The sequence below is a fragment of the Polistes dominula genome, unplaced genomic scaffold (assembly GCF_049000335.1).
Source record: "Polistes dominula isolate Pdom_NZ unplaced genomic scaffold, Pdom_raw_medaka contig_32, whole genome shotgun sequence".
In the NCBI taxonomy this organism is placed as follows: domain Eukaryota; kingdom Metazoa; phylum Arthropoda; class Insecta; order Hymenoptera; family Vespidae; genus Polistes; species Polistes dominula.
Genome location: NW_028300880.1, coordinates 3793408 through 3813978, shown reverse-complemented (window position 1 = coordinate 3813978; position 20571 = coordinate 3793408). Strand labels below are relative to the sequence as shown.

The 20571-nt window shown below is 33.9% G+C and overlaps 1 protein-coding gene across 1 annotated transcript; it reads right to left on the bottom strand.

Moving 5' to 3' along the window:
* Positions 1 to 13950: 13950 nt before the first annotated feature.
* LOC107072834 (nose resistant to fluoxetine protein 6) lies at positions 13951 to 19180 on the bottom strand. Its single transcript, XM_015333092.2, has 13 exons — positions 18870 to 19180; positions 18381 to 18625; positions 18117 to 18310; positions 17899 to 18029; positions 17423 to 17650; positions 17092 to 17305; positions 16542 to 16707; positions 16383 to 16462; positions 16186 to 16281; positions 14655 to 14784; positions 14376 to 14550; positions 14157 to 14299; positions 13951 to 14067 (listed from the first exon to the last, which is right to left on the bottom strand). The coding sequence occupies exons 1-13, from the start codon at positions 19084 to 19086 to the stop codon at positions 13951 to 13953; spliced, it is 2136 nt and encodes a 711-aa protein (XP_015188578.2). The 5' UTR covers positions 19087 to 19180.
* Positions 19181 to 20571: the final 1391 nt, after the last annotated feature.

The window sequence follows — 20571 nt, the reverse complement described above, 5'->3', positions numbered from 1 at the left end:
CTTGTATAAAGAGAACAAAACAGTTTCAGTCTTGCATTAGTCTTGCGTGCGTCAACGAGTTGTATGGTTTGCTAATCTAGATAAATACTTTAAAACACAGTTTTTGATGCATATTTTTTTACATCCCACTACTTTCGAACATTCAACATTCGCACAGACTTCCAGGAACCAACTAAGTGCGAAAGTCAAGGGCCAATTGTATTGTCCTCCCGTATACTTCTTGGTCTACCTAGTGGTCTTTCCCCGTTCGGTATACCGAGCAGTATTTTACGCGCCGTTCGACGTAATCCCCCCATGCGTGCCACGTGACCAGCCCATCTTAATCGACTTCGATTACCGATTTAACGACGTTGATAATGTCCGGTTTGTTGTACAATCGATGTACTTTTACGTTATGGAGTTTTTTCCATTCGCCTGTTTCCTCATCGCGTTTTGCACCGAAAATTTTATAAAGAACTTTGCTTTCCAAAATCCTAAATTTCTTTTCGTCCCGTAACGTAAACGACCACGTTTCGTTACCATAGAGAACTACCGGTAGGATGATTGTCCTACCGGTATTTGTCCGGTTTTGTACCGGACTGTCGTTTATAGTTACTGGATTATGTTATTTGGACGGAAAAAGAGATGCTAGATAGAATTTATGTACAATTAAGAGAGATGATACTTATTATATATGACATTGATTATTCTTGGTCTTCTTCTCGCGTTTATTTACTTTATAATGATAAAATGTTTTGATGTTACCTTACTCGTACCTCAGGTACACACTGTACTTCCTTTTAGGTGGTAATCGGGAAAGAAGATGTTATGAAATTTTCAGTGATAAGCATTCCACAACTAGAAAACAGTATAACTAATTAATTACATTTAAACTCGCTAGGAATATGTAGTATTATTTATTTTCATAATTATAGTATGAATATTACAATATTTATAATGAATGATATGTATCTTTAAATATCTATATATGCAATTTAGTTTAAGATAGAACAAAGAAAAAAACTAAATTAATGGAAAACTGGTTTTCATTTGTCAATTTTAATATTTGTAAGTATAGTTTTATAAGATATTCGAAATTTCTAGTATATTGTGACGTCAATTTTTTTTGCAGTAGAATAGCTAAACAAAGAGTAACATTTAATCAGTAGTATATACAAAACCAATCGAAACTATTTTCATTAGTTCGCATAAAAGACAAGTTATCGCTATTCTCAGTTTTTATGATCAATATTTGGCAATCTAAATTTCAGTAGACTAAGCAAATGACAAACAGGACTTATTTTCAGTACTAAAAAGCAAAAATTATCGTATATTAGTTAAATAAAAATATTAATTACACTAAATTAAAACTTAGTATCAAAAACTGAACGCGCGTAAACTTTGTAGCTAACACAGACTTATCAACTAATACAACAGACTTACTAGCTAAAACATAAAGAACGGATTAAAATAAATTATGTATCACAATAATGATTGTAGTTTCTTCCTGATCTTGCAATGTGAAAATACTATTGAATTAGCGCAAAAAAAAAAGAATCATGATTTCTTGTTCATCAACTCCCTCAACAAGAAAGCGTATGGCATTTCAAACATCAACGAAACAACGTAAGAACATATGTAAGTTACAATTACGTTTCCTAAACCAGAAACTCCCTAAAAAAGAATACAAAACAATATAATGATATTTAATTAAAGTTCACATTAATCTATTGATATAATCAAACAAGATAGAATAATACATACATTTGTTATAGCATTAAAGTGCAGGGAAGATTTACTTAAAAGGTTAAAAGAAATTGTAAGAATTGGATTTAAAAGATAAGCTACGTATGTTAATCTACTAAATGGTATCCAACCTTTCCACGAAAGAATACGATTCACTATATCTACAATATAAAATTTTTTAATCAATAACGATTAGAAAGTAATATTATATAATTAAAACACATCGAAACTGAAATTTATTTATACCTCCATTATTTGTAGAACATGCTATAATTATCCATGCTATACCAATTGCCCATACAGTTCTACCAAAACCAATGTAAAAAGCAGCAAACGAAACTGGCATTCTATTTTTATATAATCCAAATAGTACTAATAAATTGCATAAACTGCCGAGTGAGTGTCCAAAATAGTAATATCGTTTTCTAAAATCAATTATTAATATTTTTTTTTTTTTCTTTTTCCGAGGTCGTCCAGAATGCATTTACGCACGGTAGGAGGGCGCACGAACCCTTCCTCTGTGTGGGACTCGCAGACCTTCTGTGACGTAGGCTGAATACTCACTAAACTGGCAAGACCTTACTCCGGGAGACTCCCGGCTCGGGAACCGCCTTCGCATAAAAACTTCGAGCCGGGGCCACTGAGGCTTAGCTCGCGATTAGAGCTTCCTTCTGTCTTTATTTTCCATCATATCTATTTTCTTTACGCTCTTGATAGGGTATTACGTGTTCCCATTAACCTTCTAAGCATCCGTCCTCCTTTTTTTTCCGAAGGACGGTGTGTACATAGTTTGCTACAGCTGTCCAGTTTTCCTGCTTTTGTAGCATTTTATCTACGGCATTGTCAGGGTTGAATGTTCCGAACCTTACTTCCAGCTCTTGTCTCTTCTCCAGCCACTGGGTGCAGCCGAAGAACGAGTGTTCCGCGTCGTCCTTTTCAAAACCGCAGTAGCTGCAGTTGGCGTTCTTGTTTTGCCCATCTTATAAAGGTATGCCCGATAGTAGCCATGGTTGGACAGGAATTGGGTGAGGTAAAAGTCAACCTCTCCGTGTTGTCGCTCCGTCCATTCCTTGACGCTTTTGATAAGTCGTGCTGTCCATCTTCCTTTGCGGCTCTCCATCCACCTTTGTTGCCAGAGTTCCCACGTACTGTCGCGGGCCTCTCTTGCGGCTTCTGTGCGTCCTTGTCGCTGTTGTGATACGTGTCGTATCCGTCTCTCTCTTGCTAATAGGTCAATGGGTATTGCGCCTGCTATTACCATTATCGCATCTTCCGAAACCGTACGATAGGCGCAGGCGACCCTTAGAGCTCCTACTCTTTGGACCTGGGCGATCCGCGTCCTCTTTCTTTCGACCTTGAGCTCCTCACCCCATATCTCTGCCCCATACAATATAATGGACTGGGCAGTTGACATTAATAACCTGCGTTTCCCAGGTTTTGGACCTCTAACATTAGGCATGATCCTACTTAATGCCTTGACTCTTGTTGCAGCCCTGTCTGCTGCTTGCCTGAGGTGATCCCAGTACGTTAGCTTCCTATCTAACGTCACCCCGAGGTATTTGACTGCTTCCTTAGTCCAAATCTCCTCTTCTTGCACGTTTAGAGGGATGATGGTGTCAATTTCTTTTCTTGTCAGTAGGATCATCTCCGTTTTCTTAGTCGCGAGTTCGAGTCCATGTCTTTCCATCTATGACCCCACCCTGCGCATCACCTGGTTCAGTCGCATTTGGATGAGCTCAGTATTGCGTTCGATTATGACTACGGCTACATCGTCGGCGTACCCGACCAGGAACGTCCCTTCTGGCATTTCCTCGCGAAGCAGACCGTCGTATGCCACATTCCACAGATCGGGTCCCAGGATTGATCCCTGGAAGGCTCCTGCTGTTATTTTCTTACGTCTTTCCCCGTCCGACGTTGCGTACGTCAGATAGCGGTCATGCAAATAATCTCTTAGTACGCGTAAGAGATAGTCCGGTATCTTGAAAGCGTGCTCGAGCTCCCGCAGTATGTCCTTCCATCTGGCTGAGTTGAAGGCATTCTTTACATCCAAGGTCACCAGCAGAACGAGTGGCCTAGCTCCGTGGCATACGTTTCTGGTGCCGAGAACTGCCTCCACCACTTTCTCCACTGCTCCTATCGTCGATCTCCCCTTCCGAAATCCGTACTGTCTATCGGAGAGGTCTCCCGCATCCTGTAGTGCTTTTAAAAGGCGATTCTTCAGCAACTTTTCATAGAGCTTTCCTGCTGTGTCCAGCATACATAGCGGTCTGTATGATGATGGGGAGTTTGGCTCTCCTTTGCCCTTGTCAATCAGAACCAGTCGTGCGATTTTCCATGGGGCTGGGAACACTCCCATTCGCAGGCATGCGTTATACACATTTAGAAGTAGTAGCGGGTGTCTTATCGCGACAATCTTAATAACTTCTGCTGGTATGCCATCTGGTCCGGGAGCTTTTCCGTTCTTCATAGACTTTGCTGCTGCCTCCAATTCCTGTCCCGTGAAGAGAGGGACTGGCCCTGTGAGCATCCTGTCTGCTTGCTCCCTGATTTCTGGGTGCGTCGGGAATAGCGTGTCTACAATGTGCTTCATATTTTCAACGTCCCTGTTCGTGGTAGTGCAAGCTTCCCGAGCTTGCCCATCACGATTTGGAATGCCCGGCCCCAGGGGTCGTTGTTTACCTCCTGGCATAGGTTGTTCCAGCACTGCTTCTTGCTTGTTTTGATCGCGTTGCGCATCTTCTTTCGCGCGAGCTGATACTCTGCGTATTTCTGCCTGGCCTCCTGTCTGTTCCTGGATCTTTGGTACAGACGTCTGTGTCTGAGGCATTGTCTTCTCAGTTCGGCTATTTCCTCATTCCACCAGTAAGCCGACCGTTTGCCTTTCCATCTTTTCTTCCTCGGCATGGCAACCTCACAGGCATTTTTTAGTAGCTGCATGGTTTCTTCAGCTAGTCTGCGCGCTCCTTCTCTTGTTTCTCGTGCAGGAGTTACGTTGTTATTGATAGCAGCGAAGCCGCTTTCCACTTCCCGCGTCAGTCGTTCAGTATTCAGCTTCTTGATATTCCATCCTGTGTTTCGTGCTATTTCCTTTGTGGCGGTTCCATCTGTGATGTCGAAGACGATGTATTGGTGGTTGCTACCATTTTCGTCCTCGATCACCTGCCAGCCGACTATTCTTGGCCCGAGGTTCTCTGATGCCAGGGTGATGTCTGGTATCGAGTTGCCGAAACCCGGCCTCCGGAATGTCATTGTGTTCCCTTCGTTCATGACGAGTAGGCCGAGCCTCGCTGCCATGTCCAGGACAGCCCGTCCTTTGGAGTTTGTCATGGGCATTCCCCATTCCACTGCTCTTGCATTGAAGTCTCCGGCTATTATAAGGTTGCCTTCCATTTTGTCTCGGATGGTGTCCTCAAGGTGCCCTATTCTCGCTCTGTATTCCTCGATGCCAGTGTTTGGGGAAAAGTAGCAACTAACGTATGTTATGCCTCCACTATTCAGCCAAACAAAGTGATTCTCTGATCCGCCTGAATCCTGGCGGATCACTCCCGTTTTAGCCACGCAGATTGCTGCCATTTTGGCGGCATCGCTGAGCCATGTGGGAGGCTTGTGGTTCGCGTACTGCTCACTCATGAGCGCTATGTCCACCCCTCTTTCGTACAGCATTTGCGGTAGGAGGGCGTCAGCGTCTTTGGCCCCGTTCATGTTTCCTTGGAGGACTCTGGGCATTATCTCTGGCTTCTTTTTCTTCTGTCCAAGACCTGTCTGAAGGCCCTGCATGCTCCTGATCCGGGAACATGTTTTACGTCCCCCTCCTGTTTGTAATCCGTTGCAGAGCACACATCTTGGATCCGTGCTGCAGTCTTTGGCCCTATGGTCCTCCCTGCCGCATCTGTAGCAGAGGTGTGTTCGATCCAGGCCCTTACAGTCGTGTCTGGTGTGCCCGTAGCCCAGGCATTTATAGCACCTTTGTATGACAATTCTTCTTCTAAGCCGGCATCTGATCCTGCCGACCACTACTACTCCCTTCTTTAAGAGGGACAGGGCTCCAGTCTCATTCATTTCAGCCAGAGCCATTCTCTCCTGTCGTCGGTTCGGCGGCAGCATCGTCACCTTTAGCTCGCCGAGCTCGTCTGGGTTTTCGGTCGCCTTTTGTATGGCGTTGCGGACTTCCTCTTCCTGGGCGATGGCTTCGAGGTTGAGAATCTCCAGGGTCATCCTTGGCTTCCTCGATTGGACTTTTCCTGCCGCTCCTATCGCCGTTGAGATGGCCTGCGTTAGAGGTTCCTTGTTCTTAGTGCTCTTGGACAGCTCAACTAGGATGCAACCAGCTTTTGTGCTGCGGATCCTCGTAACATCTGCTCCGCATTCTTTGGGGTTAACACTGTTGCGGAATGCTCCTAGCACTTCCGCGTATGTTTTCCCTTCCGCTGGCTTGATGAGGATGGCTTCGCTCCTTTGCTTTGCCTTCCTTGGCTTCTTCTCCTTCTTCGCAGATTTTTCTTTCTTCCTCTTTTTCTTTTTGACGACCTCCGTCCATTTGGTGGTTTCGGTCGTCGTCGCCTCTTGCCTCGGCCTTTTGAAGCTATCTTCAGGGAGCTGCGGGGGGCTTGTGACTCCTCTTTTGTTTGTGCCCACATCTGGCACAGAGTTAGCCCGTAGCCGCTGAGAGACTCGCGCGGGGATCCTCGCTCCTTCATTGGCCCTTGCTCGAATTTTGTACAAAAATTCGAGGCTTTCGATGATCTCCTCCAATTTCGGGAGTCCTTGCTTGATAGCATTGTTAACATTTGGCTGTCTCGTCACAGCCGCCTTCATATTAGCAAGGAGGGATCTCGCTTGCGCGAGTTTCTCTCTCTCACAATTCTGTGATGTCTCCTTCGCAAGCTGGGCATCTTCTCCTTTGTCGCTTTGCTCAGCGATCTTTCTTCCGTCTTCTTCCATTTTTTTATTTCGGTTTTGATTTTGTTTTTGTTTCTCCATAAGTTTTATTATTACTCCAGAGTGTCAGGCCGTCTCCGAACGCGGTGTCTCAAGAAGTTGGGGGGTGATCACCCTCGCAACTACCCCATTGTTGCGAAAGCTTTTGGCTATAAGGGCGGGAATTAATCATCCGTCCTTGCCGTTCACCTACTTCCTTCATCAACATCCTGACACTCCCGTGGGTGCGACGCGTTGACGCCGGGAGTTTCCACGGGAACTGCGCTGTACGCATCATCCAGCACATCCCTTTCGGGTAGCGTCAACGTACTCGCTGGTCCTCGTGACCCTGCCATAACCTGGCTGCAAGCCCTTACAGGGTGCTGACATCCGGGCCAGATGAGCCCTGGTCTTTTTTTTTTTTTTTTTTTTTGGGGAGGTTGTACTCCTCCTCCTCACGTATTTGAAATTTTTCCTTTGTCTATCTCCAGACAAACTCTGTGATAGTTTTCCTAACGTTTGATCTCGGCTGAGTCGTTAGGTTTAAGTTCAGTGTTTGCTTGTTATTTACAGTTTCTTTTAAATAAACATTATACTGTTATTTAACTGTAAGCTTTGTTTTTCATCTGTTTATGTTTTTACTTATGATATGTTCTCTATGGAGGTTAACGATGTTTACCTTTTTTGGTGTTATTCCCATGCCATTGTTTGAGTTATTTATAATCTCTTTGTGTAAATTTAACGTGTTTTCGCTTCGACGGCTGCGCGCGTACTCCCCTTAATATTAGAATAAACATAATTATCGTAAATAAAAATATTGGATCGCCAAAATTCTGAATCAACAAACAGTTAGAATAATCTGTTTACCTTATTCCAATGTAATGTATTGTTTAATTTAACAACAATATATGCAGAAATCACACCAACAAAATAAGGTCCTATTCTAACCAATGGTGAATAGTACAGTACTGTTACAAGACTGACTATTTTATCAAATCTATAATTCAATAAAACGGTAATTTATTTGATTAATTAACACTTTCATTGCAGAGTGCTTCAACAAGAGAATCATTCTATTGAAATTCAGTCATACATATTAATTGCTGAAAAGTAATATTATTTTATCAGCTAATTGTATATACGAGTTATTAAATGGTCGACTAATATGTAAGTCGCCAGTAATAAAAGTGTAAAATTTTATCTTATGTACAATTCCTAATGTTAATATTTACGTAAGAACAGAATGATAAGCTTGTTTAAGCTTTAAAATTTTTTTTTATATACAAATATGTTAATTACAAAGTAAAGATATTTACATTGAGGATAAGAATAACAGGAAAATTAAAATCACGTAGTATTGCGTGTCGACTGCCAAGTACCAACTCCAACTCACACACTGCAAAGATTAATATTGATCTCAGAAATGTTATACCTAATATTAATTAATTTATACGAAAATTATTGAAATTGTTTGTATCATATCCTTCAAACTAAAGAAATTTTGAATATAAAGAAGATTTCTCCACCAATATTTTTGACAATTTTCGTGGTTACGTTCCGTTATGGAGAAGAGGGAAGTTTTACTGTACCACGTTGTAATTATTTGCAATAATCCGATAAATATCATGTAAGTAGGTGTCAATCTAAAATAGCAAAAGTAGCAAAAAATAAATGATATATGAAAAATTATTATATTTTTAATTTTGAGTGATACTAAACTATTGATATTCCGTTTCTAACAATTCTATTTGGTAAGCATATTCTCTAATTTTTAATTTTGTGATTTAAACAAATATTAGAAATATTAACAGGAAATAAATATTGACAACATCTCAGTGAGAAAAGCTTTCTATTCTATTTGATTTCGTTAAAATATTAATTTTTATTTGAAAACGTTAATATTATGAAACAGAGTTTTAATAAAATATTTTTTTTTTAAGTTTATGATAGAGGACGACTTGTCATGTTAAATGAAAATTCCATTTTCTGAAATTACCTGTAGCAGGTATATTTTATTTCTTTTTTTATATCAATATTTTTCTGCTGCTTTATGTTATTGTCAATTTATATACAGATCTTCAAAACAAAGAATCATATTTACGAACGAATAATATACAGGTTAAAAAAAATATTATTATTATTGATATTACGAAATTTCTCTTATAATTTTTATACTTAACAAACTTATGCATAGATTATTCCTTATATTTTTAAAAACTTAGCATTACCAAAAATTTTCTTACCTTATAAACCTTTTTAGGAGAGCGAGAAAATATAGTTTAATTATATTTATATAATTATAGGGTTTACGTATACTCTTGCCGATTTTTTTCTTTAAATATATGTAAGTTATCAGAAAACCACCAAAACATAAAAATGTTTCAACTGCAAGGGATCCATTGAATATCAATTGTGCGGAAAAATCCTCTGCTTTTCTTATAACAACTGGTTTATTGTCTTTAAATAAACATAATAGATTGTAAGTAAAATAATGAAGAAAATCATAATAAATTTAAATGACACATCTTTTATATTAATAAAAATTAAATTTATTTATAATTATTAGTAACATACCATAATAGTTCCTCGAATATAAGTATGTGTGGATCATAATTATCCATACCATTGTAAGAAATCTTAATCCGTATATAACCGGTACATTAGGATCATTTGATTTCATTCTAAATATTATTTTAGTATTTGAATATACGGAAAAAGCTAGAAATATTTTGCAAAAAAAACTGTGGGATTTTAATGTTTTCATTTGATTTTTGTCATTATCATTCAGTCTTTGTGCATAATCTAAAATATTATACATTATGATATTAAATAAAGAATTGTTTATCAATAAGTAATAACTATAATAACCCTTCTGTTAGCAGTCACCTACACAAGTATCTCTAGAATAGAAAAGTCCTGTATAAACTACTGGAAAATATAGAAGTTGTACCTCATTCGATGATCGGGTACATAAAAAATATTTTTATGGAATAATACTTACGTAAAAATATTTAATAACAAAAGGGTTACAAATTATTAAATAATTTTACCTATCGTTAGAGAATTATCATTTTCATGGTCTTAAAGATACTTGTAATCTTTCTTTAAACGTTTTTGGTATATCAGAAGATCGTAAGCCGTTCCTATTATCATTAATAGGATCGTAAGTGCGACTATTATTCTAAAAAAAAAACAACACAAAATATAATTATATTGTACATTTCATAATGGATTATCGTAAATTATAAAAGAATTGTTTATGTACGTCATTGTAATGACTGTTCCACTTAACAACCATCGATGGTCATCGATTAAAGAGCAGTCGCCCGGAAAGCGAAAGATCCGTGGTTCGAGTCCCGGTCCAGTCAGCCCAGCGGTCCAGTTTTTTTTCACGAATCTTACATATATTTGTATTTTTCCGCGCTTATTTGCAATCCCAGATATTTAGTATTGTTTATTAAAATTTTTGCCTTATAAATTAATGATTCTTTATTGTTCCCTAACAAAACAATATCGTCCGCGTATGTCAACAATTTTGTTGCCTTGTTCAACTGTAGACCATCTTTACTTTTCTGCAGTTCTTTGACAGCGAATTCCAGTTCTAAATTGAAAAAAAGAGGTGACAATGCCTCTCCCTGTTTTAACCTGTTATGGATACTAAAACCTTCCGACATTTGGTTACCTATCCTCACTATACTCCTAGTTTGCTTTAGGCAAAGTTGAACCAGGTTAACTAATTTTCTTGGCATCCCCTGTCGTATTAGGATTTCGAACATTTTATCGCGCTTTACCGAGTCGAACGCTTCTATGAAATCTATATAAAGTTGATGTACCGGCTGAATAAATTCCCATTTTTTCTCTAAGATCTTTCGAATAGCAAAGGTTTGATCTGTAGTCGATCTATTTCTCCTAAAACCGCACTGGTGATCTCCTATTCTTTCGTCCGCATACGGTATTATCCTTTCTAGTAAGATATTTGATAATAATTTTTAACACGTTGGTAAAAGTGAAATACCCCGGTAATTATTACAATCCATTTGGTCTTCCTTTTTAAAGATTAAGATTATAATTGACTCTTTCCATTTTTCCAGCCATGTTTCCTTGCTCCATAATAATTTGATTAGTTCAAAAATTTCTTCGATTAATTTATTTCTCCCCCATTTTATTAACTCCGCAGGAATCGAGTCGTTACTCGGTGATTTATGAATTTTTAGTTTTTTAATCGCGCTTTTTACCTCTAACTTAGTTGGTTCACAAACCATAGGTTCCGCCGTATGGAACTCGAAATTCTCAGTTCCCCAGTCATTCTACATTCTACATTTAATAACCGATCAAAATAATTTTTCCACGTGTTCAATATCCCCGTTGCATCCGAAACTAAATTGTTTTTCGCATCTTTCACTAGATCCGTCCTATTTTGGAATCCCTTTTCTAGTCTATTTATCCCCGCGTACATACCAAGCACGTTATCAATTTAAAATTTTTATTACTTATTCAACCGTTGCAAAAAACGTGTTGATGCTTTAGCACAACGAAACAATATGAATAAAGATGGCGCATGTCGAGGTAAGATGGCGGAGAGCGTCAAGATTTGAATGTAAGCGTTGAACGTTGTGGATTAAAGCATGACAAGCATGAATACATTTTACTATCATATTTGAGCGAGACACTTCATATAATCTCGATCAAACTTCGCTCGCCTACGGCGGCTCGATTGATCGGTCAATAATATTATATTAATAAATCCTACAATTATCTTACTCTTGAAATTGTGCATACATCTCATTCTCACGAAACTTAGTTTTTTGAAGGTTTCACATCTAACATGTCTGATCAGCACACATGATTTTTTTATAGAATTTTTAATATTTCTTTTATGAAAAAATGTTTCTATTTTATTGAAAAATTCGTACCAAATTCTTTTTTACGCAAATATAATAATTAAGAATTATGAAACACACAGAATATGTAGTTACTATACTGCCTATAATATTTTACAATAAAAAATGATTACGAGATATATCAAAGAGAAAAAATAAGGCAATACTGGAGGATACATTAGAATTATTTGACAAATTCCGTTCAAAAGAAAATAAATCATTGTTACATTTTTTTTTTATTTTCTTATAATAAATATAAAAAGACATGCATCGATCAAGTCATATAAAAAAAATTTATTATTAATTATAATATTTGCGTATTAAAGAAATTTATACTAATTTTAAAACAAAATAAAAAGATTTATATATAGAAAAAAATGACACGTTCTTTACAAAAAAAAACCCATACTTGCTATTATATTTGCAATAAAAATAATATAACTTACTGTAGAAATATAGAAAAATAATATAATAACAATATTATGTAATAAGTTATTTTATTCGAGATACTATGCACTCGTCTGATTCTGTTGATACTTAGTTTTTTGTAGGTTTCACTTTTAATTTGCGTGATCTACACACGTAATATTTTTTCTTTTCTATTTAATCATAGTGACCATGAGCCACAGCAACGCTTGGCGGGGCTATAACCAATGAAATCGTAACATTCTGTCTTTTATTTTATAATAAAATAATAATAATTATTATATATATATAATAGTCACTTGGCAGCGCTTGTAGAAGGATCAAACGGCGCATGAAATATTGTAACGACCCAGTGAACACAATTACATCAAAATGACGTCAAAATGATTTTGCGCTATATCAGGATTTACGTAAGATATAAGTCAGATATGAATCACATGTGACTCATTATTTCACACTTATTGACGTAAGACTTTTACGTAATAAATATGACGTTAAGCTGACCTGACGAAACAAAAGAACAAAAAAGCAATGATGTCATACATATGTCGATGTTGTTGCCGAATTTCTTAGTAGTTGATGACGTTTAATTTCCCCCCCCGGGATTTGAACTCGGGAACAAACGTTTGGAATAAATTAGGAGCAGCTGACAAATTCCATTCAAAAGCAAGTAAATTACTGTCACATTTCTATATTTTGCTTCTTTATAAAATATATTTGATGCATAAAGACAAAATATGTCTATTAAATTTGATTTTTATATGTTTTTATGAAAAATATCCAAAGAGATGTACTGACCCATGCATATATGAAAATTATATTACAAATTGTGATATTTGCGTATTTAAGAAACTTATACTAATTTTTCAATAAAATAAAAACATTTTTAAGATGTTAAACGCCCAGCGTGAATCGGTGGAGCTTACCACGGGGCCTAAATTTGAGACTCGTAGTGTACACAGTTCGATAAGCTGAGAGAGCGATACGATTCAATGCATTTTTTAGATTTTTCGTTGTTCAAATCTTTATTTAGACGAGAGTATTTAGAAAGATAAGTTTGTGGTCCAAAGAATAAGGACGAGATATGTTATAAATAATATGGGTCTCGAAGTGTGGTAGGCTACAGAGTTGAAAAAACATTTCTAGAGAATATCTTTATTAGATCTTTCATTGCATTTTACCAGAACCTTCGTTCATTCCAGCAGTATTTTCCACATGTTTTTCGTAACGTCTTTATTTCATCTATCCTAAAATGTTTGTTATATAGCGCAAGAATTTAGATGAAAACGGGAAATAAAAAACCAATACTAACAAAAAAAGTTTTATACCTGAGTTTCAAAAAAAGGATTATTTATTTTTACCTAATTTCTGACGAATTATGTTTCCTTTGATAAACATCCTACCATTTTGGTGACTATTTATAACTATCGCATTCAGCATTCCGTTTTCATTGCTTGAATTGTGAAAAGTGCACTTTTTATCAGCTATTCCACCCAGAGACCATACCGGTGACCTTTATTATATATAGTAATAATATTATAATAAATAAATAAAACTGTCCATTCGTCTCATTCTCTCAAAACTTAGATTTTTGAAGGTTTCACTTCTAACACGTGTGATCTGCACACATGATTTTTTTTAGAAATCTTTTTGAAAGACTTAAAGCTTTCCAAGAAATGTTTTAGAAAATTTTTAGATAGTTTTTATGTTATGTGGATAATCACGGAAGATTGATTTTATAAAAAATATATAATAAGGACAATAAAACGATAATCGAATTATTAATTAAACTCAAGTAAAGTATAATTGGTAAAGTATGTTTGTAATAGATTTTCAATTAAACAGAATAACACACTGCAAGGTTGACCGAGAAGCAGAAATCATTCCTAATAGATTTGTAACAATATTGAATAGAAATAATTATATTCTTTGCTTTATCGTGATCGTTAGATTATGATAGAAGAATAGTATAGGAAAAATAAATATAAAATAACCATGTTTTTTAATTTAAGTATTTCATTCCTTCCTTCATCAAGTTAATGTACGGCAATTCGAACATTAAAGATACTATGTAAGAGCATATGTAAATTAATACTACGTTTCCTAGACCTAAAATTCCCTGCGAAATAAAGCAGAATGACATGATGATAATTAATTAGAACTAATTTAATCAATTGAAATAATTTAAAAATAAAGAATAATACATACGAGCAATGGAATATTAAAGTGAAGGGAAGTATCATTCAAAAAGTTTACAGAACTTATAACAATTGGATTTATCAAATAAGCTGCGTAAGTCAATCGACTAAAAGGGATCCAAACTTTCCACGAAAGAATACTATTCACTATACCTTAAATATAAAATGATTTAGTTAATAATGATTAGTCGTGTCGAAATAATGAATAGAATCAGATATTTATTTATACCTCCATTATTTGTACAACATGCTATTAATAGCCATGCAATACCAATTGCCCATACAGTTCTACTGAGAGCAACGTAAATAGCAGCAGTTAAAACTGATATTCTTCTCTCATATAATCCAAACAGTACTAATAAATTACATAAACTAGCTAGTATCGAAAAGAGTATTATAGTTTTCTAAAATCAATAATATCAACATTAGAGTAAACATCAACATCATCAAAAAAATTATTTGATAATGAAGTATTTGTAAGCGCCAAACGATCAGAATATTTCCTTACTTTTTTCCATAATAATTTGTTGTTTAATTTGATAACAATAAACGCAGTTATCACGCCTACTAGGGAAGGTCCTATCCTAATCCATGGTGGATAGTATATTACGTCCATTAAATTTATTATCTTATCCACTCTGTAATACAATCTAACGTTAATTTATTAATAAATAAACTTTTTCATTTAAGTGTACTTTTGAACGAGTATCTCTCTATAGAAATTTGCTCGTAGTTATTTATCCTCAAATAGAATAAAGCCCATATATACGGTGATTTACCAAAGTATTTGAACACTTGCAATGAAATTTATTATTACGTGTAGTAGGTATATTATACAGTACTTATCAGCATATTATTAACATTGGATAGATGTAGGAATCCCTAGATTATAGAAGTACAATTTCTAGAAAATCAGAATATATGTTTAATTACTATGATTAGATGATGATAGTTATGATACTTAAAGTATGCAGTTTCCTATATCTAAGAGTTGCAAAAAAGTTATTAAAATATACGCATATTCGTTTACATGATGTTATTTGTACCGTAAGTGGTCCTATTGAATATTAAAGACTTAAAAGTTATCTGTTCAAACACATTTATGATTCCAGCAATCTTTATATTAATAAAAGTTAAATAAAAACTATTAAATATATGGACTGTTTATTTAGAAAGTGGTGTAAGTCCATTTAAAAAAAAAAAAGAGATATCCTGTAATTTATGCTTAATTTAATGTAAACTTTTTACTGATAACTAGTTACTATTTAATTTCTTAAAAAGTGCCTATGTTTTGTACAATTTAAAATTGGTCGTTAAAGAAATTGAGTGAGAATTGATATGCAAACCTTTAATTTTCTCGAAACAAAAGAAAGGGAACTTACACCACTTTCAAAATAGACAGTCCATATATTTCTATTTACCTAAAAATTTTTATCTATGTAATATAGAGAGTCTTATCTGCATTCAATGTTAATAATATATTGATAAGAATTGTATAATAAACTTATAATATTTAATAAAATATTTCATGACAAGTTTTCCAATACTTTAGTGAGTCATTGTAGGTCGATCAATTATAAATATGAGCCATTACAAGGTTGACTAATATGTAATAAGCTAATAAATAAAAAAAAACTTAAAGCTTCCAATCATATTTAAGTAGAAATATACTACTGTAGAAAATTTTTACAAATCTCGTTTGTTTAAGACATTGCATAAAATGTCCGTTACTTCTATAATTCACAGTTTTTAGAGCAAAAGCATAGAAATCTCAAGACTTCATGGTTTTTTTTAATTACAATAGCTTCAGATTTCTCCCCTTTTGGCATAAAAAATATTTCAATGTGAATACCATTTTACAGATTAAACAACAACATTTTTGCATTCTGTAAAATAACCTAGCAATCTATAAAATAACCCAACAATCTGTAAAAGACTTGCTCATTATGCATAATTCCCGCTTAAAGTAAACTTTCTATAGAATGATCGCCAAATATGTATTACTACAAATATGTATAATAATTAGTATTATTACTTACGTAGGCACATAATTATAGATGTAGGATATGTAGCCTGTAAGAATTATTGATGAGGTAAACAATAAGCCCAACAAACTAGCTGCTATCTTGAAGTACCTGGAATACAAATATGTTTAATTAATTAAAATAATTTACGCGCGCGCTTAAAAAGAATTTTTATATAAAAACAATGTTTTATAAAATGTGAATTGCCTTACGTTGAAGATAAGTATAACAGAAAATTGATTATGACGAAGTATTGCATATCGTTCGCCAAGTACCAGCTCCAACTCATACACTGCAAAGATTATTATTGATAAGAAATGTTATACCTCTTATTAATTAATTTATACTAAAATAATTGAAATTTTTCATACCATATTCTGCAAACTAAATAAATTTTGAATATAAAGAAAATTTCTCCACCAATAGCTTTGACAATTTTCGTGGTTACGTTCCATTATGGGAAAGAGGGACGTTTTACTGTACCACGTAGTAATTATTTGCAATAATCCTATAATTATCATGTAAGGAGGTGTCAATCTAAAATAGCAGAAGTAATGAAAAATAGTGAGATATTCTAAATAATTACATTTCTATTTTTGATCCAATTAATGTAAAAACCCATGAATATTTGCTATTCCGATATATAATTAAAAATAATTTATTACAGTTCAGGTAAATTTAAAAAAATATATCTATTTTTATATGATTTATATTTAATATTTTACGGGCAATGTGTACAATTCAAAAATTGTGCAGAATATCCAAAAGGTTTTAGTCAATTCGTACAATGTAGTTCAGTTTGTTGTGTTAGGAATACAATAAGGGAGAAACAAAAGTTTTTACCATCCTTAGATTTCAAAAATTTATGAATAAATTACTTCAATTATATTAGATATGTAGCATTTAAATTAATGATCTTACCTTATAAACCTTTTCAGGAGAGCGATAAAATATAATTTTATTACATTTAAATAATTATTCGGTTCATGTATATTCTTGATCGTGTATTTTTTAAAATACAAGTAAGCGACCAGAAAACTACCAAAACAAAAAAACGTATCAACTCCCGTAGTCCCATTTATAATCACTTGAGTGAAGAAACCGTCTAAGTTTCTTACAAGAATTTGCTTATTATCTTTAAATAAATATAGAAAAATAAACACAATATTAATAAAAAAAAACTAAAAGAAAATTAACTAAAATATTTTATTACAAAATAAATTAAATTCTGTCTAATTTGTCTATACTTTACCATAAAAATACTCTAAATAGAGACACATGTGCACCAAAATAATCCATATCATCGTAAGAAATCTTATTCCGTGAATAGCCAGAATATCTGAATCCTCAGATTTCGTACTAAATATTATTTTCGTGTTCGAATATACGGAAAAAGCTATAAATATTTTAGAAAAAAATCTATGGTATTTTAATTTTTTCATATGATTCTTGTTACTATTGTCTAGCGCTTTTGGGTCTTCTAAAAACATTAATATTATGATATTAAATAATTATCAGTTTATCTGAAAGGATAAACTATTATAACCCTTTTGTTACTAATTACTAATACACATATCCCCTTCATGCAAAGGTTTCGTATAAACTACTGCAACATATAGGAGTCGAACACTATAAGACGATACGGTTCGTAGAAAGGAATTTTCATGGAATGATATTAGCGTAAAAGTGTATTATAACAAAAGGGTTCAAATTATTAAATAAATTTACCTATAGTTAGAGAATTATCATTTGTAGGTTTTTGAAGGTACTTTTCATCTTTCTTTAAATGTTTTTGGTATATCAAAACATCGTATGCTGTTCCTATTATCATTAATAGGAATGTTAGTACAAGTATTAATCTAAAAAAAGAAAACCAATAAAAAAATATAGTTATATTGTATATTTAACGAAGGACTAGGTAAATAATAAAAGATTTGTTAGTATACGCCATTGTAATGAATGTTCCACTTAACAACCATCGATGGTCATCAATTAGATCTCTTACTTCAACCAACGTAAAGTCGGCTGAATATAATTCGCCTTTAAAAAGAGTTCTATTTCTAAATACGGTTTCTAGAAGAGTAGAAAGTTGGTCCTTCAAACAGGATGCTGGTAAGCACATACCTAACACTATTAAATCCTATAAAAGATAATTAAAAAATTTGAATAAATTTCTAAAATTACTTATTTTATTTTTGATAGAAACTTACTTCGTCGGGTATTACAAAGTGATATTGTAAGGTGCTATTATGTCGAAAATTAGCAACAAAGAATTTCACTTCAAATGGTGGAAATTCATTGTCGTTATGATAATATTTCGAATTGTTTTTCAATATCTCTGCTGATAATAGCAAGGGATCTCTGTTTCCTGCATCTTCGCATTGACTTTTGCTACCCAGCCAATAATTATTTTCATTAATGAATCCTGGTCTTGGTTCCCCGCTTGCATCAATTACTTGATAAAAAAAGAAAATACAAAATTCATACTTTTGTTCATCGAATCTAATTTTTATATGTGGCTTAGGAAAATAACTTATATAATTATTTATTATAATATTATTATAATAAATAATAATAGGTGGTCACAGTTTAATTTTGAAATGATAATCTTTAAAATAAGTAATTATTTTCTTTAATAACAAAAATAAAAAATTTCAAATCTCTAGTAATAGAAATTATTTTTCATTACTTTCACATACCTTTTAAACTCCATAATATGTGCTGATCAACGGCTTGTCGAAATTCAGTAAGTTCCTTGCCACATTGAGTTGATTTTAAAAGATCTGCGTTTGCTAGCATTGCATAAACTGGCAATGTATGTGTCCTCCATTCTTTCGTTTCATTTGCCGTACAATTATTAAAAATGAAATTAAATGCTGCGAAATACTTTAACAATTGAAATACTAAATGTGCCATTGCTTTATGTTATTTTTTTCTGGTGTATCTTTCTTGTCTATTTTTTACTCATATAATATTCGTCGTAAGAACTTTCTCGATTCCTCACTTTCACTTTTTTGGAGAATATCTCTTTTACTATTGCACTGTATCTATTTTCGCAGATTACTCGGATATGAAGTTCTCTGGTTACTACGAAAATTTACTGATAAATAAGAAAAAGTTTTAAATTAAAATAAGAAATAAAACACGCAATTGAGTCAATAATTAACATATTTTCTTAGCTTGTCAGTCATAAAAATCCTTGTTAACAAATTGGATAAAACAATAAATGACGTTCAACAGAAGGTTTGACAAGTTACTCACGACTTGCTAATTTTATTTATAAATTGCTACAATAATAACTGTCACCTTCTCATTTTTCTATAAAATTGTAAACATTAGTTATACACTTCACTTACACTATTTCTTATCCTATTATTTTTTTCAGTTTATTGCATATTTTTGTGTAAGTATCAGGAATATCTTCACTACTTTATCTGTTCTTCGTTGGTTTTGGTCGACTAACATGCAACGAAGTTGACGTTGACTGAAAGAAAATGACCAGTATCCTTTTTTATAGGACCAGCAGGATGTATGTATGAAGAGAGAGGTTATATAAGTTTTTGGGACATCAACGTTAGCGATTCGAAACTCACTACAGGTTTAAGGCGCGAAGAAGCAGTCGGTACAGTATTGGTACACATATAAAAAACTGTTTTTGACAGAGGATATAGACCGCATAAAAGAAATCATATAAAAAAATATTCGGAAATTTTATAAATCCTTACATATAATAAACAACTTTGTACATAACATATTGACTAAAATTTTTTTATGCGGCGGACAAGGACCGCATAAAAAAAGTTGCACTTTGTTATGTCTCTTGTATAACAACCAAGGTAAGTCAAACGCTCAACACAGGTGATATTAATAATAGTATCTTTATTCTACACATAAACCAATAGAGTTATGATACATCGCGACATGATACTTTCACGACATCGTATCGAGTGCCGGCGGGCTAATCCATCACATATAGAGTGTTCTCACACGTACTCACTCGCACGCATACTGCGTCGTGAGCTACGCTTAACACTGCGCATTAACCGCTGACTTGCATGCATGACACACTTAGAAAATATAATACATCCATTGTATAAAAAATAAATAAGAAAATGCTTTCAAACAAATTAAATAAGTAAATTAGATCTGCAAATATTTTTAAAAAATTTAATTTTTTATTGTTTGTAAACGTCACAATAGCAAGACATGCCTGATCTTAGCTCTTTTTAGAATTTCAATCTGCTTTCGGAAAAAGTTCCTATTTTAAGAGAGTGCGTTTCCAATATTTTTGAAATCAGGATACCTGCATATATTTTATCGGCAATAATAGATTCCGGTTCTACTTGTCCGTCTTCATAATCAATGAAATTACTGATAATGCCATTATCATTGACAGTTTCA